Genomic DNA, 22,995 nt, shown 5'->3' on the forward strand with positions numbered 1-22,995 from the left:
TCCTCTTCGAGCGGCCCATAATCTTTTTAAGCTATCAACAAAACCCACCTTTTTCCACCAACACCTCCCAACACCCCGCCGGTGTGGAGAAGATAACCCCCCCCCCCCCCCCCCCCCCCCCCCCCCCCCGCTGCCCTATTGTTTCTCCGGGCCTGGTCCTCATCTTTTAGTCCTGCCTCCTGTGGGATCTCCACAGCTGGGTTCCCCAGACCCTTATTTACCCCTGTCTTTCTGAGTTTCCCCAACTTGGTCTGGGGCCCAGGCAGTATGCCTTCAGCTGTCCTCCTGCCCGGGTCTTCTGGAAGAGCAGGGACACAAAGAACCCAAAGGTTTGTCTTGAAGCTGAGAGTGGCAGATCTGCTGTTTACATTTCAATCACGTCTGTTTATCTGAGGCGGTTTCGGTGGAGGCTGATGGAAATTATGGGGCAGCTTGAGCGCCCTCTCCCTGTGACCCCTCCCTCCAATTGGCTTTGCCACAGTCCTAGTGCTTAATTTCTTTGTATATCTGAAGATAAATTTAAGGGGAATGGTGGAAATGGGAGGGGGGATGGTCCGGAAGTCAGGAAGAGCATAGAGAAAATCAGTCGGAGTGAGCCAAGAACAGAACTCTGGCACCGCAAAGCCTACTCTCCAGCTCTCTGAGTAGCACGAGGCTGTGAGCAGAGCCCTAGACAAGTCCTTTTTCCTCTCTGGGCCTCAGTTTCCCCTCCTGTAATGTGAGAAGCTTCCATAGGCCAGCATCTCCTAATTGGTGGCTTCCAGCCCCCTGGTGATTTGCTAAGACAAACCGGGGATTCACATAAGGGAGGGTAAAGGGCATCTGTTTCACTGTAGTCACAAGTAAGGAACCTCAGTGAATAAAATAATTCTATAAATAGTTCATCTTTATAATCGAACAGTTGAGAGTCTCATTGTATTTCAGGTGAGAACGCAGAGGAGAAACTGACATCAGATGTGCTCACGAGCGACATCCTCAGTGGAAGTATCACGCCATCGCAGCCGCTGTGAAGGTTTTGACCACTGTATAGTTTAAAATCATTATGAGTCACAGTTGTCTATTGCTTAAGTCTTAGCCACCATGGCAAATTCCAGTGGGAAATTTTCTCTTCCCTTGTCATTGAAAACAAAATATAAAAACTATCAAAATAAAGCACTTGATTTTTTTTTTTTAGGAGCGAAATGGAAAAGTTCCAAATATCAGGTCAGAAAAGCAATTTTTGTCTATTTTGATGTGGTGACTTGCAGTTCAGATCAGCCTGTGTCACAGTATACTCTCAATCCCGCGACAAAATACAGCATATTGATGCTGTATTTGAACTTATTTTCAGACAAATTCGGCTTCATCTCACAGAGCTAATGCAAAGTACATTGAACTGCTTGTATCTCTCGCTTATGGGGAGAAAACCCTCAAAATTTGTACCTATACAAATATCTTTAGAGCTGGGATTAAAAGAAATTTTAAATACCTTTTTAAACATTATGCTGAGCCTAAATGACCTATATTTTGCCTAAAAAAAAATCGATCATTTATCATGGGAAAATGCACCCTCTTACGCAAATTCCTAAAGGGGTTTTTGAGATTATACATCACCTGTGAAATATAAGGGTCAAAAGATTCGGGAAAGTTGGTGGATCCTTCGTGCTTTCTAGTTTCAAGGCTCCTGAATTCCAAAGTAGAATTCAACTGCGCGTTTGCACCTGTCGGCGCCCCTTGCAAATGCACCTGCCAGAGGGTGCGCGGAGTCCTCCCGGCCTCCAGAGGGCACAAATGAGCGCGTTTGATTGTTGAGCATGCGCCGTAGTTCTTTTCTCCCGGGGGGCATGGCCTGGGCCGGGGGCGCATGCGCCGCGGTGGCGGGAGGGGCGGGGCCTGGCTGTCAGCGCGGCCGAGGAGGAAGCGGCGCGGCGCGCGGCGCGCGAGGCGGGACCGGGGCCTGCGGAGGCTCGGGCGGCGGAGGCCGGGCCATGTGGGGGCCGCGGCCCGTGGCGCTGGGGGCCGCCGTGGTGCTGCTGCTGCTGCTGAGCGGCGTGCGGCCGGCGCGCGGCTCCGAGGACATCGTGGTGGGCTGCGGGGGTTTCGTCAAGTCGGACGTGGAGATCAACTACTCGCTCATCGAGGTGAGCGCCCGGCCGCAGCTCGCTGTGCGACCCCGGGCCGGTCGCTCGACCTCTCCGGGCCGCCGTGGCCTCGCCTCCGGCCCCAGGCGGTTGCCGCCCGCCAACCCCATATGCTAGGGGGCCTTTCCTCTTTAAAGGATCCGCTTCCCGCCGGCCCCCCGCCATCCCCTCCTCGCTCGCGCTGGGGTGGAGGCTCTTATGGCGGGGTCGGCTGCGGCATGAGGCCGGGGGCCTGGAGGTGCGGGCCAGGGGTGTGAGGGACACTTTTGGTGACGATGATGGCGGCTCATGACTTTTATCCTCGAAACTAGGGATCCCCCGTCTCCAGATCCATCCCCATCCAGACCCAAGATAGTACGGAACCCTGACCGTCTGCAGATCTCTTAAAACCCAGTCTCAGCAGGACCCAGACCCCAGATCCCCCCAAACCCAGACCCCCTGAAACTCAGATTTCGCGAAACCCATATTCCAGAACTTAAGAGACCTCAAGTCTTATCCCCTAAACCCCACAACTCAGAGCCACCGAAAGTTCTAATCCGCTGCCCCTCCCACCCCCTGGGATGCTTTTAAAGATGCTGACCCAGTAGATCTCTGTTGGCATCCCTGGGGCTGGGAATCGGTATTTTTGATCTCCCCTCTTTCCCCCATGAGGCTCCTTTTCCTCTGAAACTGGAGCGTCTTCAGCTGCCCTGATTGCTTTCCTGGGTAGTTACTGGAATTACACTGGAGATTTGTGCAGAAGTCTTGTTGTTAAGTTGTAAAACCCTCTTCAGTTACACAGCAGCCCAGCGGGATTATGACCCAGAAAGCTTTTGTGAAGACGAAGGGAGATGGAGGGAGGGGGAGAAGGGTGGGAAGGGACCTGAGGGAGGGCTGGGCGTCTGTCTTTGGAGGGTACCGAAGATGGAGCAGAAGGGGACTTGAGAGAAAGTAGGAGAGGCTGGGAGGTGCCACAGGAAGGGACGGGGGACGGAGACCCCAAGGGCTGTCTGTCTGAAGGCACGTGGGACCTGCGCAGGCGCTGGCAGCTGGAGGGCTGCGGTGAAGGGCTGACCCCGCATATCCTACAAAGCGCTTGCTGAGGGTTGGGGGTGGGGGGAGGAATTAGATTCCACACCCCGCTAGCTCTCTGACCTGGCCTTGCTCCAGGTCCCAGTTTTTGTTCCCATGAGATAGTGTTGGGAAAGGAGCTCGGAACCCAGCACCATGTTTCCTAAAGAATATGATCATCACCTTCAAGACCCCGCTGTCTGGGGCTTCTCCACCATTCTTTGGTCTTAAGAAGTCGGGTATTGGGGCTGGCCCCGTGGCCCAGTGGTTCAGTCATGTTCACTTTAGTGGCCCAGGGTTCGCTGGTTTGGATCCTGGGTGTGGACCTACACACTGCTCATCAAGCCATGCTGTGGCGGCGTCCCACAGAGAAGAACTAGAAGGACTTACAACTAGGATGTACAACCATGCACTGGGGCTTTGTGGGGGGAAGGAAAAAGAGGAAGATTGGCAACAGATGTTAGCTCAGGGCCCATCTTCGGAAACAGGCAAACGTAAAAAGAAGTCAGGTGTTTAATGAATGCACCCACTGGCAGTGGCAGGGCTCCTAGGGTCTGCCGGGTGCCCGTGCCACCTCCTGCATGGCCCCCCAGCGTGTGGGCACAGGGCCTTTCAGAGGCTGCCCTGAAAAGCTTTTTGCAACTTGTAGTTTCCTGGGGCTCCAGGAAGGAAGTGAAGGCAGTTAGGGGCTCTCCCACCCCAAACACTGCTGGTGACTTTGAGAGCAGAGGGCTGGGTTTTGTGACCCAGTGTGAAGTGTGTCCCTTGGGCCCGAGGGCTGCCTGTCCAACTGGTCTGAGACACTCACTCCTTTATAATTTCTGATTAGGAAATCAGACATTTTATATATGTAATTTGTGTTGCCATCCTCTGTCCTTATCTGTACTCTGAAAGAAATGTAAATAACCGAGATATTTCACAATCCATTCTTAATTGTGTTCTCTGCGTGCTGGTAAAGCTACCTTCACTCTTCTCCAGCCTTCTTCCCTTGTGGGTGTTTTTCCATCATATTCGTTCAGCCCATAACTATTGAGTGAGCCCCTGCGTGTGCTGAAACCTTGTCCCTGGTGGGGATATAGGGGGACAGTGAACAGAGCAAAGTCCCTACAGAAGAAAGATTATATTAGTTGCTAATACGTTAAAAGTCATGGATTTCACATTAAAAACTGCATTCCTGACTTCTCTGGAAAACCAGCTGGTCTTTGGGCTGCGAAACTTGGCTTGGGCTGAGTAGCAATCTGTCTGTCTCCCTTTAGATGCATACCTGTTGGGGACAGGCGGTTTCCCTGCATCTGAATTTCCTTATGCCTGTAAACAAGTTGGAGTATTTATGGAGTACCTGCAGTCAACGGGATGCTGTCCCAGGCGCTGTGGGGCGTAAGCCGTGATCACCGCTCGCGGGAGCTTGTGGTCCACGTGTTAGTCCATCCTGTTCCTTTGCTAAGGGTGCGCTTTTGTGAGTTTGCTGCTTTATAGGTCTTCTCAGCTGGGAGGATGTGACTCTGTGATTTCAGTATCATGGGCCGGGATCATTAGCCTTTCACGGGTGAGGCTCTGTGACATCATCAGATCGGCCTGCTTTCTTTTACAGAGGTAGAAACAGGCTCAGAGTGGTTGAGCCACACACATAGGTTTAGGAAGATTTCCTTGAATCCCGTCTCTGCCCTGCTGATGACATCAGATTGCGTTTTTCTTCAGAGAAATGTCCGATAGTAACACAAACTATTTATTGTTTTGTTTTTAGTGAGGAAGATTGGCCCTGAGCTAACATCTGTTGCCAATCTTCCTCTTTTTGCTTGAGGAAGATTGTCCCTGAGCTGACGTGTGTGCCTGTCTTTCCCCACCCTGTATGTGGGACACACCACAACATGGCCTAAGGAGCGATGTGTAGGTCTGTGCTCGGGATCCAAACCCGTGTACCCAGGCTGCTGAAGCGGGGCACGTGAACCCAACCACTACACCACTAGGCTGACTCCACTTTATTTAATTTTTAAAAAATATTTATTTCTGTATTTTTTTTTTTGCTGAGGAAGACTGGCCCTGAGCTAACATCTGTGCCCATCTTCCTCTATTTTGTATGTGGGATGCTGCCACAGCACGGCCACCAACGAGTGATGTAGGACTACACCCCGGAACTGAACTCAGGCTGCCAAAGTGGAGAGTGGAGAACTTGACCGGCAGGCTGTGGGGCCAGCCCCAAACTACTCTTTTTTTTGAGTCCATACTCTGCCAGGTGCTGTGTGTACACAGATGTGAATCAGCGCAGCCACCATGAAGGAGAGTGGCTCTCGTTTTACTCATGAAGAAACAATTTCAGGAGGTGAGATGACTTGCCCGAGGTCACGCAGGACATGCAAGAGCCAGACGTTGCTGGAGCATCTTGATGGGCTCACAGTTGGTGTCTGGGGGGAGTGCTCAGGATACAGGAGTGCCAGAGAGTCCTTGAGGAGAGGACTTATATTTACTGTCTGCTCATATGTTTTTGTCCCAAGAATGAAATAAAAGAGAAGATGAGAAGTTTCAAGATGAATGTTTCTCCAAACATTGGGAATCTTTTGGGGTTAATAGTGCAGATCCCTGGCCCTCACTCCACACCTTCCAGTTTAGAAACAGAAGTGGGGCTCAGGAATCGCATTTTAGCAAGCACTTTAAAATAGCAAAATTTAAAAATTTGTCTTAGACCCAGAAACAATATAGAGACAGCTGCTAATAGAAACTGAAAAGCATTGAAAAATACAATTTTGGAGGTGGACTTTAGATAGTTTCTAACCTGAAAAATACCGAGTCACATTATTTTGGGGACATTATGTTGGTCATATTTCTCTCTGTTCCTGATGCCCAGTGTTGACTGCAGCGTGTGGTGGATCGTCAGCGTGCACATTGACGGCGCAGTCAGGGGAACGCGCACAGCGAGTTCTCAAAGGTGATATTCTGACCTCTCTTTTCTCTCCTTCCTTTCTAGATAAAGTTGTACACCAAGCACGGGACTTTGAAATACCAGACAGACTGTGCCCCCAACAATGGGTACTTTATGATCCCCTTGTATGATAAGGTAAGAGCAGAGATGATAAGGTAGGAGCAGAGAGTGCGTTTATCTTTTATGATGGGAGGTTGTTCGCGTGGCCCACGGGACTGTGCTCACAGGAGAACGGCCTTTGCCACGTGAGCAGGTCCTCATCTGTCTTGTAAATTGTAGGTGGAATACTGCAGTTCTGGGCACATTCTGAGGGAGACGGCTTGTGAGCTGGTTTGATTGCATCCAGCAGTTCTCGATGTCTCAGGGACATTGGCAGTGTCTGGACACGTCTGTGGTTGCTACAGCTGGGACGGGGGGGCGGGATGGTGCCACAGTTATCTGGTAGGAAGAGGCCAGGAATGAAGCTGGGTGTCCTGTGGTGCTGTACAGGACACATCAGATGCCAGCAGGGCCAAGGAGGAGAAACTCTGATTTAATAGAACTCTTTGCTTGCAAGCAGCTTAAAATATTGTTAAAAAAAATTATGCAAGTCATTTGTGAATCCATGAGCTTTGTGGGGAAAAAAAAAATCAAAATCTTTAGAAGTATGTGAAGTAAATTTTATCTTTTATTCCCCAAATTCCCCTTCCTCTGTAGTGACAATTTCTGATAAAAGTTTTGCTGTGTATCCTAACAGACTACTTTCTCTGTGCTTATGGTTATAGAGATAATCCGTGGGTACACGCATATCTGTCTACGCAGACACAGACAAACACGCATGCACAGATGGTCATCCATGCACACCCACCTCCACGGTCCATCCTCCCCGCATTTCAGCTTTTTATTTGGAAATAAAGATTCACAGGAAGTTGCCAAAAGAGTGAATATACATAGTTTTGATTTTTTTAAAAACAAATGGAATCGAACAATAGGAATTATTCCGCAATTTGATTTTTTTCCCCGTGTTAATATCTTGGCACACGTTCAACATCAGCGTGTATAGACCTGCTGCCTCCTTTTTCATGGCTGCATAGCATGTCAGCGTCAAACCAAAGCGAATTTGTTGCACCGCTTCTCTATCGCTAGACGTGGAGACTTCTGCTGATTGTTAAAGTTATTATTACTGACAGCACAGCCGCAGATGTTCTCAGCTACGTCTCTGTGCACCATACGTAGGATTCATTTCCAGAGGTGGACTAGCTGGGTCTTGAAATCTGTTTTGCTTTTTTTTCTTTTTTAACCTTGAGATTGTTTTTCGCAAGAAACCAGGTTTTGCGAGTCAAATCTGGCTTTAAGAAACGACTTCAGTTCCTGAAGATGCGTGCTGGCCCCAGCAGCCTGAGGGAAACGAGGGGTTAATAGGAACCTCCATTAGTAGGACGTTTGCTGTCAGAAGACAGTGAGTGGCTGAGTAGAGTGTGTTTAGAACGCTTTGACGGGTTGAATGGAAGCTTCTGGCATTCAGCTTCAGCCTCCCGCCGGTGAGGGGAATCAGAGAGCTCACTACCACTTACAAGTACAACGTTTATGCCTAGAATTTGATTTCGGGTGTAGAAATTCTAGGTTAAGCGACAGCACAGAACCAACTTAAACCAGTTGCCGGGTCATCAGTTCTCAGTCCTTTATGTTTTTTTTCCCCCTTGTAGGGAGATTTCATTTTGAAGATCGAGCCTCCCTTAGGGTGGAGTTTCGGTAAGTTAACTGATCCCCAGACATGCTCTGTGAAGGATTAGATTGTCTGCTGAGTGTTAATGTGAATTGACAGAGTGCATAGATGGTTCAAGTCTTAAGGACTCATTTCTAGTGTGGAAGAGGGTTTTTATCCCCCCTTGTTACTTTAGAGTAGATTGAACTTACCTTAGACCTGCTTAAGGTTTTCTGTCATCTTCCTTAAAATAGGCATTTTTCTTATACTTCTCCCAGGGAACTCTGCTTCTGCAGTTTTGGCAGTGAACGGTATACAGAGGTCAGGAATGGGGACTTTGTTCCTGTCCCAGGACGGCTTCTTTCTTAGCCTCCTCAGTCGGGTTTTTCTTTTCTTTTTTTTTTTGGTGAGGAAGATTGGCCCTGAGCTAACATAAGTTGACAATCTTCTTCTTTTTGCTTGAGGAAGATTGTCACTGAGCTAACATCCATGCCAGTCTTCCTCTATTTTGTATGTGGGACCACCACAGTGTGGTTTGATGAGCAGTGTGTAGGTCCACATCCAAGATCTCAACCTGCGAACCCCAGGCCACTGAAGCTGAGCACGCAAACTTAACCACTGGGCCATGGAGCTGGCCCCCAGTGCTTTTTCTTTTGATGAGCTTTTTTACTGAATTATAACATACTTTCAGAAAAGCGTGCTCATCGTGAGGTGTCACCTGATGAATTTTCACGAGGTGAACGCACCTTGTAACTGCCAGACAGATAACGAGAGAGCGCTTCACCAGCACCCCGGAGTGCTCCATCCCAGGCGCTTGTTAACAGGTCCACCCCTGCCCACCACCCCCCCACAGGTCACCACCGCCCTGACCGAGAATCACAGATTAGTTCAGTCTGATTTGCACTTTATATAATTGGAGTTGTGCAAGGTGCATTTTTGTGTCTGGTTTCTTCCTCTCAGCGTGGTTCTTGAGATTCATCCGGCCTTACATGTAGCTCCAGTTCATTCGTTCAGTTGCTGTACAGAATCCTGATGTGTGAACATAAAGTGATTCATCCTTCTACCGTCGATGGCCGTTTGGATGGCTCCCCAGTTTCGCCCACTAAGCACAGTGCTCCTGCGAACCTTCTTGTCCATCTCTCTTGTTTCACATGCCTTTGCCTTTCTGTTGAGTAGGTACCAGGGGTGCAGTTGCTGAGCAAGAGAATTTTTACATGTTCAGCTCCCATAGATTCGGCCAAACACCCAGAGTTGACGTAGCAACTTCTGCTCTCCTGGGGCGTGTCCGCATTCCGGGGGCCCCGCAACCTCACTGGCCCTTGGTGTGGTCCGTCTTTTCATTTTAGCCGTTCTGCTGGGGATGGGGTGGTGTCACATCGTGGTTTCGGCTTGCCCGTCCCTGATGATCCATGAGACTGAGCACTTTTTTATATGTTTATTGGCCATTTGGATATTCTCTTTTGTGAGGTGCCTGTTCAAGTCTTTTGTCCATTTTTTATTGGCGTCTGCCCCGTGTCTCTTTGTGCAATTCTTCGTTTTACCTGAAATTCTCTTATTTCCCATTTTTTTCCTCTACTGATCACTCCACATTCTCCCTAACCTTTTAAAACCTCAACTTTAACCCCTGTTACAATGGACTTTTCAGTTAAAAAAAAAATTGGCTTAGTTGTTAATATTGCAAGATTAGGAGATGGCATGTAAAATCCAGATTTCCGGTTTTCTTGAGAAGCTGGGAGCTCTGGCAGCACTGGGCCCGTGACAGCAGGCGGCAGAAGCTGCAGAGCGGCCTCCCCTTTCTTGGTCTGCCATGGTCCCCGCTTGCCTGTTAGCCACCAGTTCCCCTCGGTGCTGGAGTTTGTGGCCCTGGTTCAGTGTGGCTGAACCTGTGTGCTGGGTCAGGGGGCAGAAGTGGAGCCAACTCTTGGGGTTCTCTGTCACTCACGAGCTCTGTGACTTTGGCAGCTCCTTTAACCTTCCTGTGCCTCAGTTTACCCCTCAGTCAGTTGCAGATATTACTCCCTAGCTCTTAAGATAGTCGTGAGGTTGCAGTGCGCTCAGCTCACTGAAAGGTGTGTGGTAAGCGTTCAGTAAACACAACTGTTTGGTGCTCACTGAATTTTCCCTGGGACTCTGAGGAACAGAGTGGCCAAAAGACCGTTAGGAAAGTCTATTATGCTCCAAACGCTGGTTCCCTCTGGGGTGGGAAGCCGGCGTCCAGGGGGTAGGGCTGCGAGGGAGACTTTTCCCCACCTGCCTTTTGTTTCTTTGGATTTTGAACCGTGTGAGTTAAGTGCTCAAAAATAAATGAAACAGAGCCAGCCCTGATGGCCTAGTGGTTGAAGTTTGGTGCTCTCACCACTTTGGTGGCCTGGGTTCAGGTCCCGGTCATGGAACCACACCATCCGTCTGTCAGTAGCCATGCTGTGGTGGCGGCTCACATAGAAGAACCAGAAGGACTTACAAGTAGAAATATGCAACCATGCACTGGGGCTATGGGGAGGAAAATAAATTAAAAAAAAAATTTAAAAAAGCTGACCAATCAAATGTGCTTTACCTAGACAGTTTCATCTTATCCCAGAACTAAACCTGCCCTTGTGTCTTGTGCCCTGGTCCTTCCCCGCTTTGTTCCTCAGAGCCAACGACCGTGGAGCTGCACGTGGACGGCGTCAGTGACATCTGCACCAAGGGCGGGGACGTCAACTTCGTGTTCACGGGCTTCTCTGTGAATGGAAAGGTGTGGCTTTGGCACTTGGCTCTTTCTAACGTCTGCTCTGCAGTGTGTGCTGTCTTCTCTTCCCTCGAGGAAAGCATGACTTTAAACCTGGGGGCCTTGATCCTACGGGGCACCCCCAGAGAAGCTTCTGGAGAGTTTGGGAGCTCACTGAAATTGCATGTGAAACGGATTGGGGGTTTTAGGGCTCAGATCGAGGTTGCTGGTCAGTCCCTGGCAGAAGTGGAGGCTGTTGGCGTTTAAATGCCAGGGGGTGCCTTTTACAGGGCCAGGTCCCTGGGGGAGTTACTTTCCCTCCCTCCAGCGTTGAGATGTGCACGTCTCCTTGCCGTCCTCTTCTGTACGGCAGGTTTCTTTCTCCTCTCCCTTTACACTGAGAGCAGGGACCTTGGGCCCCAGCCGTGTGTGGGCTTCTTGTTGGATGGGGATCATGGGTGTTGATTCCTTCTCAATACTTTGTGAAATAATTGTGCATCTTTAACTGATGGTGCCTTAGATCCGATGACATAAAGTATTCTTTTACTGTTGCTGTTTCCTCTCTCAGCCCCTCAGTCCTCCCCGGAAAGAGTATCCATGATGTCTGTCGTCATTTCAAAGGCATCTTGACCCAGAGAAGGGTGTGGGCCCCACGGGGGGCGCGTGGCAGGATCAAAGTGCTGTTGGGAGCAGTGCTTTGCTGCTGGGTGCGTCCTGACCTCCTTCCCCACGGCAGGTTCTCAGCAAGGGGCAGCCCCTGGGGCCCGCAGGAGTGCAGGTGTCTCTGAGAAGCACGGGCACCGACGCAAAGATCCAGTCCACGGTTACGCAGCCTGGCGGCAAGTGAGTCACTCAGTGTCGCTGCCGTGCAAGTGGAGTGGGGTTGCGATGGGGGCGGGAGCTTTGGTTTTGGGGAGACCTGCGTTCGGATCCTGATTCGGCCTCCTAACTTTGGGCAAGTTATTGGCCCTCGGGGCGTCAAGTTCCTCCTCTGTAGATGGAAGGCACTTGGCCCGTTGCATCTAGCGTTGATGGGATGGTTACATATAGGGTAACGCCCGTAAAGCGCCTACTCAGGGCCCCGCACATAATGGGCCTTCATTCAACGCTTGAGACTGGCTCTGGAGCCCGACAGCCTGGGTTTGAATCCTGGTTCCCCCATTTGCCAGCAAGTGACTTAACGCCTCTGGGCCTCAGTTTCCTTATTTATAAATGATGATAATCGTGGAACCTACCTCTTAAGGTTCTTGGGAGGATTAAGTTATAATAGTGTTATTTCAAACTGCCTGGCATGGAATATATACTTCAAAACTGTCAGCTCAATGTAGGTCAGCTCAGTTATGATTTTCAAAAATCATTTTATCACTATTACATCAAAACTGTTTTGTTGTTAGGACTGCTGACTGCTTAATTAACCCTGTGGAGTCAGCTTTAAAGCCTTTATTTACTGTGTTTATATCACTGAGTTGTAAATGGTAACAGATATGCCACGCTGCTCCCAGGATAGTCCCCCTGATAATTGTGAAGGCATTCAGTTCATTACTAACTCCTTCAGTGTACAGAACGGACCGAACTGAAGACAGAAGTTTGTAATGAGTCTGTCAGTAGGCCAGCTAGCTTTCAAATGATGACCATGGAAATGATTTTCCAGTTTTGAAATAACGTTTACTCCTGTTCGATGGATGCCTCTCGAACCGTGCTCTGTAGAGGGCACGTGGAGTTTCGTTTGCTCTAGGCTGGTAGTTTGCTGTCGACCTCGTCGGGCAGGGTGCCTTGGTCTTTCTGACTCTCGTTCGTCTGCACTAACTTAGACGACGGGGGGGACCTTGCAGAACTGGGACGCTGCAAACACGAAGCGGAGGCTGAACCTTAGCGAGACAAAAACCCAATAGTCACTTCAGTTTCGTTGTAGCGGACTGCTTTCCAGGCCCTCTCCGGTTGTTACGGGCAGTACTTGGTGTAGTAAAATACCAGCCCGGAAGAAGAAACGGACTGCTTCTGGTAGTTCCTTTCACTAGAATGAGCCCTGCCTCGGTGCGGGGCTTTGCAGAGTTAGCGGGTTGGTGTGTCAGAATGCTGGCGGTAGCCTTTCCAGCCTCGGCTCCTCCCAGTCTGGTCTTGCTCTGGCTGTAGCTACTGGGTCATCTTCATCAGCTACTGGTTTTGTCACAGTTGCTCTGCACAAGAACCCAGAGCGGCTTGTATTTCTTTCTGAGAACAGATTTAAACTCTTTTGCGTAAGATTCAAAGCTGCTTGTCATTCACGCTGTGTCACCTTGTGTTAGCGCCCATCTCAGCCTGTCCGATCTGTTCTCCGTTCTCTGCACACAACTCCTCCCTTTGCGCTTCTGTTCCTTTGATATTTCCCTGAGCTTCTCCCTGCCTGTCCGTGCCTTTCTCCCTGTCAGAACTCACTTGAACGTTCTCTGACTATCCCTGCTAGTTTCTAGGCTGGAAATCTTTGGGGTTCGGGGAAGCATAAACTCCTTTCCATCAGCACACGGAACACCTGTTCTCGCACACAGTAAAGTGCTCAGTAAGTGCTGTCCGATGTGGATTTGGACAATGAAGGGTTAAATTTTGTTTATGCTCAGTGAACTAGCCAGTGGCACATTCGTGATAATTCAGACATTATTTTCTTGTGCTTCCAATATTAGTCATAAAATTAGAAATACTCAGGTTGTTGGGAGAAAGCTAAGTGGTATTTTGTATCTCTTAGGTTTGCATTCTTTAAAGTTCTTCCTGGAGATTACGAAATCCTTGCAACTCATCCCACCTGGGCCTTGAAAGAGGTGAGCATGTCGGCGTCTCAGTGCCAGTGCCGGCAGTGTGCTGGTTTGGGGACAGATGGAGGGGATTTTAATTCAAGGTATGAAATTAATTTATGGCTTTTCTCAAAGTCGATGAAAAAACAGTGGTGCTCCTGACTAGCTGGGCGGTCTTTATAAGGTGAAACTCCCCCCCTGTCGCAGACGTCGCTGCTGGTTTCAGTTTTAGGTGAAATATTGTCTTCTTGCTGTGAAATAGGTCTTTTTAAACTAGTTATTTTAAGCCAGATCAACACCAGAAGGGCCTGATTGAGCTCTTGTTCCTTTTCCATTCTGAAACAGAAACCTTTAAATATACTTAACATTCTAGAAGCAAGGAGAATGTATAAGAGTGTTTATTGTACCTTTGTTTGTGATAGCAGAATATCTTAGACAACCTAAACGTCCATTCAGAGGAGAATGGATTGTGGTTTTATCACCCAATAGAATTCTGTACATCAGCAGTAATGAGTGAATACATGTCAATATGATATATATATATATATCATATTGCTATATAGATCAGTATGACTATATTTAAAAACATAAAGTTGAAAGAAAAAGGCAAGTTACTGAAGGATAAAGAAATATGATACCATTTCTATAACGAGTAAAAACACTCCTGATATCCCTCTTGTGGATGCATTCGAATGTAGAAACATTATAAAGACACGCATAGGAATGAAAACAGCATATTCATTAGGATGCTGATGTCCGTACCAGGAGGACGGGGCTCCTGGGGTACACAGGGTCTTGAGTTGTATTTCTACTCTTTTCTTTTTTAGCTGGTTAGAGCGTGTATAGGTGTTCTTTAGAGTTTCTTTGTATCTTTTTGTTTGACTGAAATAGTTTATAATGAAAGATCAAAAAAGGAAGAAACACACTAGGTGAGGTTCTGTAATAACCATGAAAAAACAAATTGAAATAAGACTTAAAGGGCATTTTGATGACTTTTCTATTTTGAGGGTCTGTCTCATTCTTGCTAAAGAAGCATCAGAATCTGGATTTGACTTTGACTCTCTAGGTTTTATGCATTTATAATTGATGGTTTTTCACTTAAATGTGTCTGTATACTGTTTATGGCTTTTAGTTTTCAGGAATTTTCTCTCCTAGGGCAACATTTAAAAATGTTTTACTTAAGACTCACTAGCTTACACATTATAAATAGAATACATTTTACACTGTTGGTTGTATGCATAAAGGAGTTTGAGTTTAGTAATATAAAATTGTATTTTAAAGTAAAACACGCTGTTAAAAGTCAGGATAATGATTGCCCTTTGGGGGATAGCGACTGGAAATGAGCGTGAGGGGGCCTTCTGGGGTGCTGGCTACATGGTGTGTTCAGCTGGTGAGAATCACTGTGCCGGACACTCAGAACACGTGCACTTTTCTCTCTGTAAAGCGTGCTCTAACAAAAAGCTTAAAGATCTATGTGTATAAACCATTAAACACGGAAAGAAAGTAAAGCTTGCTCATTAAAAAAATTGCGACATACAGAAGAGCGTAAAAGGAGTGGAAATAGAAAACTTGGAAGGCAGAAAAGTGTAAAAGAAGTGACACGTCCCCATCTAGATGAAATCATTGTTTTCTACATTTTACCACATTTCCTTTCACTTCATATTGTGCATTAAAAAATTGTGGTCATACTATGTATGCAATTTTGTATGTTATTTTTGCCCAGTTAATATTTTCGCTTCAGCGCGTCCCCGGGTCGGTAAACACTGTGTTCGTGTTCATTGTTTTGGAAGTTAAAATCTCCTTCTGCTGCAGGCGAGCACCACAGTGCGTGTGACCAACTCCAATGCCAATGCCGCCAGTCCCCTCGTGGTGGCCGGCTACAACGTGTCGGGCTCCGTCCGCAGTGACGGGGAGCCCATGAAAGGTGTGAAGTTCCTTCTCTTTTCTTCTTCAGTAGCCAAAGAGGTAAGCAAAGAAAAGGCGAGAACCAGAGATTGCGGGCGGGGGTGGGGGATGGGGGATTACAGACTGAGAACATTCCAGTTAAGGTGCAGGTCAAGGTTGATTGATAGTCTCAGCGCTTAAGAACGTTGTGCTTCTCGGATGAGTCACAAGAAGTTGAGTGTCTACACTGGGAGGCAGTGGAGTTCAGTGGAAAGGGCACAGGCTTTGAAATCCATCAGACCCAGGGTCACACAGATCCCAGCTCTGCCTCCCACTGGCTGGGTGACCTTGGCCAGTCCTTCCTGAGCCTCCGTTTTCTTACCTGGAGAATGGTGACCCATTGTAGGGAAGGACAGTCATGTCACTTTTTTCCAAGAAGACTGACATTTTTAGCTTTTCAACTTGAATGTATAGATTTTTGCTCCTTTTGTCTACTGCTACGTCCTGGATTTCAGAAACACATATTTTGTGACATTACACTTAGCAGAGTTTTCCTGTAGTGTGGTTGTTTGATGGTAATCAGAACATGGAAATGGAAAGGAGTCATTTTGTTCTTTTTTCTCCTGGCACAGGATGTCCTGGGCTGCAACATCTCCCCGGTGCCCGGGTTCCAGCCCCAGGACGAGAGTCTGGTGTATTTGTGCTACGCGGTCTCCAAGGAGGATGGCTCGTTCTCCTTCTATTCCTTGCCCAGTGGCGGCTACACTGTGGTGAGTGAAGCAGATTCCCTCCGTCAATGTCTGGGACCCTCAGACATAGGTGGAGTCTTCGTCGTCTGGGTGTTACAGGAATCAATGCTTGGCCTGCGGTTTCTTGAACGTTCTGTTGAGTGGTTACTTGAGATGAGGCTCCAACGACTCCGTAAGAGCTGCAGAAAGTGCATTCCTTCCTCCTTTACAGTCAGCGACAGGAGGAGTCACTGTTCCTTTTCTCTTGGCCTGCCAGGAACCCCTTGTCATTTCGGGCTGCTGGATCGATTATTAGTATTGGTGGTTAATCATGTTATTGGTTAGTAATTGTCTGGTTTCCTCCCAGGTTCCCTTCTACAGAGGGGAAAGGATTACCTTTGACGTTGCTCCTTCCAGACTTGACTTCACAGTGGAACACGACAGCCTGAAAATTGAGGTGAGGCCTCCTTGTCTCCTGGAGGGACGCACTTTCGACGTCCCATCCCTGGGCCCAGGTATTGCAAACATGTTTAAAAAAAATCAATATTTTATCTAGAAGGGCTGTTGGAAAAACCAGAATTTTGTACTTTCTTCCAATTTAGCCCGGAATCTACCGGCTGGAATTGACCTCTCCTCTCTTACATAGTCTCTTCGTCCTAGAGAATTGGAGCCCCAGCTCTGTCTCCTTCATTCATTGAAATATATTCATTGAGTGCCGATGACAGACGTGTCAGATGCTGTTCTAGGGGCGGGCACACAGCAGTGCCCAAAAAGAGGCAGAAATTCCTGTTCTTGTGGAATTCACATTCTGATGGCAGAAAGAGACAGTATACATAAGTCAATTAGAAGGATATGAAAAGGTGCTACGTGTTCTCTAGTAAAATAAAGCAGGAAAGATGACCCCGTTTCAAAGTTGAGATGGGTTGCCATCTTACAGGGTGTTCTTGGGAAATTCTCACTGGGAAGGGATGACATTTGCGCAAAAACCTGAAGGGGAAGACGCAGCAAATTGTACTTACATCTGTGGGAAGAGTGTTTAAGACCGAGGGAACGGCAGGTGCAAAGGTCTTGAGGCAGGAGCGTGCCTAGAAGGTTTGGGGGACCCCAGGGAGGCTGGGGCGGCTGGAGTGGAGGGAGTAAGGAAGGGAGGAAGGGGAGGGAGGGCCAGAGGGAGAATGCGGCAGGTCGTGCAGGGCCCCGGAAGGTTCTGAGCAGAGGAGAGGCCTGATCCCTCTGGCTGCCGTGTCGAGAGGTTTGCAGGCGGCAAGGTGGAAGCGCGGGACCCGGGGGGAGCTGTCAGACCTTGGACCATGGTGGGGTGATAGTTTGGGTAGTGGATGGGGTGATGGATGGCCCGACAGACTCTCTAGACCCTAAAATAGATGGTAAATGTGTTTTCCATTACATTTCTATCTTTAATTAAAGAAGTAGAAAATGGTTACTGTAGCAAATTTGCTAGCTAGAGCAAATCCCAAAGGAAAATAACAGTCTTTCATAAATGGACCACCCAGTGTGACAGTTATTGCAAAAATTTGATTTTAATCGTCTTCTTTGAAGTTACATTTGAAAGTACTGCGTTAAAGGAGCTTAAACGGGTAGGAGCTGGCTTTTAGGTCCCACGCTCTGTGGGCTCCTGACTCTGCTTTTTAAGATTCAGTAAAGCATTTGACTGTTGTGTGCATGGGGCGGGGGTTAGAAGAGAGAGAGGATGAGGTCCTGGCTGACTTTGAGGGGCTTGTGGAGAAGGATGGGGGCAGGTGAGTGGGGCAGGATGTTCCCAGATGGTGAGCCAATCCGAGTGTTTAAATAGAGAGCTGGATGGAATGTCAGGGAGCAGCCTGAGGCCACGTGAGGTCAGGAACTGTTGAGAGTCCCTATTCTTTCCTGTATTCCTAATATGTGATTTAGTGCCTGGTACACAGTAGGTGCCTAATGAAAGTGTTTGTTGAGTGAATATAGGAGTGCGTAAGAGGATAAACCACATCTTTTTAGAAAGATCAAGAAGGAAGGAAGCCATTTTATTTTTTTGAAGCTTTCTCAAACGCTGTTGCATGTACGCCTGCATCCCTCATGCCTTCATTCATCCCTTCAGGAGGCCTTTATTGAGGGCCTCCTATGTACCAGGCAACTGAGGCAGAAAATGTCCCTATCTTGGTGGAGCTTACATTCTAAAGAGGTAGACAGACTGTGAGAAATCAGACGAGGGCGTCTCAGCTCTCGGCAGATTTTTCGGTGAAGCTAATCGGTTGCTGCGACGGGTGGTGACGGGCGGGGTGGGGGCAGGGGCTCCTGGGACAGGACGGTCAGAGAAAGCTGCTCGGAGGTGGGGACAGTTTGGGCCGAACCCTGAACGGTGAGAAGGAGTGGCCTCCTTCCAGACCTTCGGGCTGTGGGGGAGGAATGATCCAGGCCAAGGGAGCTGCTGGCCTCCAGGCCCCACGTGAGGGATGCATGTGGAGCATGCACGTGGCAGCTTGAGGTCAGCATGGCTGGAATGTAGCGATTCAGGGACAGTAGAGCCACGGTCCTCAGCAGCGGGGCGGTGCGGACACGTAGATCAAGCCTAGGACGCTGTGGCCCGTGCAGCAGCTGGGGTTGAGTGAGCCGGTCCCGGTGGAGTTAGTACAGACTTGAACTCAGGCTGAGGTGGACACAGGTGCTCTGGAGACCCTGCCGAAGTGGACCCCACAGAACTGATCCGTGTTGGAGGCGGGGCGGGGGTGGTCCAAGGTGAGGCCATGCTTTAAGCTTGGGAGCCTGGGGGACGGCGTGGTTCACCAAAATGGAGGCGTTGGAGGGGAGGAGGCAGGACGGGAGCAAGAGTGGGGAAGCTCTCGCACAGAAGTAATGCTTTATTCAGTTATTTGACAAACATCAACGTGTTGGAAATATAAGGAACAAGACAGATACAGGGAGGGGGCTGCCGGTGGGGGAGCAGCGTGTGTGGGTGAGTTGGAAGGGAGCCTGGCTGGCGTGGGAGAAGCCGGCGTGGGCCGGTGTGCTGAGTGATGCTGTGAGTGGCATAAGGGGAGCTTTTGGGGGTCAAGCCCGCGGAACCTTCTTCCTGTCCTTCCTGTTCTAGCCCGTGTTCCACGTTATGGGATTCTCCGTCACTGGGAGGGTCTTGAATGGACCCGAAGGAGAAGGTGTTCCGGAGGCGGTGGTCACTCTGAATAACCAAATCAAAGGTGGGCAGGCACGCGACCCTGGGGGCTGTGTGCCAGTTTGGGTTTTGATCACGGAGAGAAATGGAAAGGAGACGAAACCTCAGTGAGTTTCTGAACCTCTGCTGGCTTTTTGTCTCACGTCGTCTTGTGTAGATGGAGGGGTGTGTAGTTGTTCGGGCTCATCTTTTGTTGGCGTGTTTCTGTTTTGCAGTCAGAACAAAAGCGGATGGCTCCTTCCGTCTGGAGAACATAACCACCGGGACGTACACCATCCATGCTCAGAAGGAGCACCTCTACTTTGAGACTGTGACGATCAAAATCGCACCCAACACACCCCAGCTGGCCGACATCATTGCAACAGGGTAAGGCTCCTCCCTTGGGGTCTGGAAGTGCCCGTGCCCACTTTGGCAGCCAGCGGAGGACAGAGTGACCTTACGTCTGACTGTGTTTCTGCCAAGGATCCGCATCCAGTCTCAGACACCTGTCAAGAAGTCAGGCTGCCTTCTTTAGAAAGATTAGTGCTAATTCTTATAAACTGAAGGGACTTATACCTTGGATGCTTAAGGAAAATCATCTTGCTTCAAAGTTAAAGTGGGTTTAAATTAAGGCGTGGGTGGGAGCCCAGAGCTTGGTGTTGCTGGAGCGGAAAGTGCTGGGCGGGCAGAGGAGCGTGGTGGGCTGGAGGGCACAGAGCTCAGAGGGCCTCTTTCTACCCCGTCGGAAGGTGGGGCTTTCTCCCCTGGGGCTCAAGGGGCCAGTGAACGGTTCTGAGCATGGAGGTGACGTGGTTAGCCTTTCGTTCAGTGAGGCACGCTGGTGACGTGGAGCACGAAGGCTGGAGGATGGCTGGAGGTGGCATGGTGGAGGAGACTTTGGAGGGGGCAAGAGTGGAGTGCAGGGGACTTGAAACAGACTTGGTGAGGGCTTGCCTTGAGGAGACAGGACGTATTGGAAACACTGAGGGGTTCCTGGTTTGCGAAGCAGGACGGTTGTGGTGCCACTGGTTGTGGACAGGAAGCGGAGCCCGTTGGTGACGAGGGTTACGTTTTGGCCACGGCGTCTGTGGGACCACTAGATGGGGCTCTCCAATAGATGCTTGATTAGCTTGTAAAGCCTGAAGATTTGGCCATAGGTGGCAGCCAGAGCCTTGACCTTGTAAGAACAGGTAGATTGGAAGATTGGAGACCAAAACTGGCATGCCACTGTCTGAGGGTGGCCGCGGCAGAACCTGGGTGGCGGGTTTTAGGTGTGAGGTGGTACGCGAGGGTCAGGGAGGTCCAGGAGGTGAGCCCTGAAAACACGGTCCATTGGCTTGGTCACTGAGGAGGCCGCGGTGACCATTTTCTGTAGATTGGGGGGGTGGGGGTCAAGTTGGGGGTCCAGGGATGTGTGGAAGACAAGGAAGGGTACACTGGTGGAGCCTGGTCCTGTGTCCCTATTGTGCTGGAGCCTCAGGAAGTGTTCCGGGACCGAGGCCTGGGCTTCCTTCCTTTCATAGCATTGTTGAGCCCCTCCTCTGGGTGAGGCGCTGTGATCAGCGCTCAGTGTAGGACGGTGAACCACACTGACATCGTGAAGACGAGGCTGTCATCTCCCGGGGAGGCCGGCTTCAGACGCAGGAATCTGTGATCGTGAATTGTAGGAGGTGTCTGGGGAAGGGACGGGGTGCTCGCAGAGAACCTGATGTAGAGTGGGAGCTCCGGAAGCCTGTCTGGGTTGCTGAGGCCTTCTGGAGGACTGAAGATTAGCTCAGTGAACAACATCCCGGCAGAGGGGACAGCGTGTCCCCAGGCCTGGAGGGAGGGGGAGGAGCTCTCGGGAGACAGCCAGCATGGCCGGAGGCGGCCGGTGAGGTGAACAGCTCCGCGCCCTTGTGGCCGTGTTGCGGGACAGTCTTTCTTCCCCAAGATGTGGCGGAAAACCAGTGAAGACTTTTCAGCAAGGGAGTGGTAGGGATCACGGCATTGTGGGAAGTGGTGGTGTTTTTACTGGCTGTGGCGTGGAGAACGGAAGGAGGGAAGCCAGAGTGTAAAGGGAGGGACCAGATCCGAGGCTGAGACAGGTGTCCCGAGATCCGGTGGCAGGTGGGCCCAGGGGGGCTGCAGGGGAGGGGGTGGGAAGTAGACGGGTGGATAGATAATACAGGGAGCCAATCAACAGGCCTCGGGCTGTTGGAGTCCCTGGTTTCTTACTTGAGCAACTGGCTGGGTGGCGGAGGTGCTATTCACGGAAATGAGAAATAGGTTTATATTGATAGTTATTTTCTTCCTTAAGTGGAATATTTTGGTCAAAGAAAGAAAAATAACCTTTGTTGAACATCTATGGAAAAATTTATTGTTTTCCTTTGCGCCAGTGTAGCACATTTGCCTTTTAATTCATTGATATTTCTTACTTAAAAAAAAATTTCCCCATTTGTTTGAAAAATAAACTCTGACTTCTGTCGAAACGACTGTGAGAATATAGTTATCTCACAGTGCACGGAAATTACCAGTTTCTATCTATAAATGTCATGAACCCTGATGAAAGAATGTGTTGACACAGATCAGGGCTTCCATATGACAAAACACTCTCCCTCCAGCTTTTTAGTTTATTTGTTTTAACAACCAATATCCATTTGAGGTTTAGGGTAACTGGGATTCTCTTTAATTGAGCATATGAGCTAAAACAGGTCTTATGGTTAAAATATTGAAACCTCAGAGAGGCAAAGAGGTTCAACTTGGAACAAATAAGGTGACGTTCCCCCGACACGTTCAGAAATCAAGCGAATATGAAAGGTCCTTGAGAGTTCATCAGTATTCTCTTCCCTCCCTTTTATTCTGTAAGGGCATGGAAGGAGGATGTGAGAACCGAGATGCGTGCTTTTCAGTCTGGATCAGGGGCGTGCACGCTTTTTCTGTAAAGGGCCAGAGAACAAAGATTGTCGGCCTTGTGGGCCGAATGGTCTATGAGGAAACCCATCACAGACAATTCATAAATGTTTGGGCGTGGCTGGTCCCCCTGAATGCATGGGCACTGCAATTTGAATTTCATATAATTTTTATGTGTCACGAAATACTCTTCTTCTTTTGATTTTTTTCTCCTTTTAACCATTTAAAAGACTGAAAATAGAAGTGTGTAAACCACGGTTTGCACAAACACACGTGGCTGGTGGGCCTGGGTCCCTGCTCCAGACCATGGGCTCCTGTGGTGGGCGGGTCCCTCCAAGCTAAAGAGACGACTGTGTCTCTCATTCCTCCTGGAGTTCACGGACACTGTCCCCCACCTCGTTCCTGCTGCTGTTGGTTTGCGGCCTAGCGCACGTTCCAGCATTTTCTGTACCCCGTAATTATCTAACGTCGAATACAACATTTTTTATCGTCTTTCCATCAAAAGCAACAACTGAATTTTTATCTAAAATGATGCTTTAAGATTAGAAAATAAAACCTGGAGTTAGCTAAAGAAACCCTGGTGGCCTCCAGCTGTGACACATTATTATACGCTTTAACATGTCGACTGACTCAAAGAGGACCGTCACTCTGAGGATGACGGTCTCTGTTGCTCTTATCAGAGAGTCAATGTGCTGCTCGTGGTGCCTCTGCGTCAGTGTCTGTGCACAGTGCTCCTTGAGTCTTCAGTCTGAGTCGTTACTGTAATAGGACTTTTCAATTAGAAGTTGCTTTTGTGGTTCCCAGCTCCTAAGGAGTTCAGTTTTAGCTTTGCATTTTTTTTTCACTTAATTACCTTTGCTGTTCAAGTCTCTCAGATTGCTTTCGTGTAGGCATTATATACAATCACAGGCCGGGCAGGCGTCTTTTATGACCTGCCTCCTTTTTTGCCCCCGGGAATGCCCCAGTTTCTCAGGCAGCCTGCCGCTCTTGCTTTTAAAGCCTGGTCCGCATTCTCAGTCCGGGGCTGCTCCACCATCGGGGATCCAGTTGCCTGAAACATTTTATCTGCAGATTTTCCGAAAATCGCTTGTACAGTGGGGGTTGCG

General features: G+C 49.1%; 2 protein-coding genes across 2 annotated transcripts in view; one reads left to right on the plus strand and one right to left on the minus strand.

Moving 5' to 3' along the window:
* Window positions 1-336, minus strand: part of ABCC6 (ATP binding cassette subfamily C member 6) — a 60,691-nt gene extending 60,355 nt beyond the window's left edge. Inside the window, exon 1 of the mRNA XM_046668485.1 lies at window positions 222-336. The gene's annotated coding sequence lies outside the window, so the exon portion shown is untranslated. The remainder of the gene's footprint in view (window positions 1-221) is intronic.
* Window positions 337-1,881: 1,545 nt separating this feature from the next.
* LOC124242983 (nodal modulator 1) overlaps window positions 1,882-22,995 on the plus strand; it is a 49,419-nt gene continuing 28,305 nt past the window's right edge. Inside the window, exons 1-11 of the mRNA XM_046668487.1 lie at window positions 1,882-2,120; window positions 6,133-6,222; window positions 7,773-7,818; window positions 10,405-10,505; window positions 11,215-11,321; window positions 13,198-13,270; window positions 15,056-15,208; window positions 15,760-15,897; window positions 16,223-16,312; window positions 18,938-19,043; window positions 19,234-19,384. Coding sequence (XP_046524443.1) covers window positions 1,968-2,120; window positions 6,133-6,222; window positions 7,773-7,818; window positions 10,405-10,505; window positions 11,215-11,321; window positions 13,198-13,270; window positions 15,056-15,208; window positions 15,760-15,897; window positions 16,223-16,312; window positions 18,938-19,043; window positions 19,234-19,384 — 1,208 coding nt within the window. The 5' untranslated portion in view covers window positions 1,882-1,967. The remainder of the gene's footprint in view (window positions 2,121-6,132; window positions 6,223-7,772; window positions 7,819-10,404; window positions 10,506-11,214; window positions 11,322-13,197; window positions 13,271-15,055; window positions 15,209-15,759; window positions 15,898-16,222; window positions 16,313-18,937; window positions 19,044-19,233; window positions 19,385-22,995) is intronic.

Source organism: Equus quagga, chromosome 7 (assembly GCF_021613505.1).
Source record: "Equus quagga isolate Etosha38 chromosome 7, UCLA_HA_Equagga_1.0, whole genome shotgun sequence".
NCBI lineage: Eukaryota > Metazoa > Chordata > Mammalia > Perissodactyla > Equidae > Equus > Equus quagga.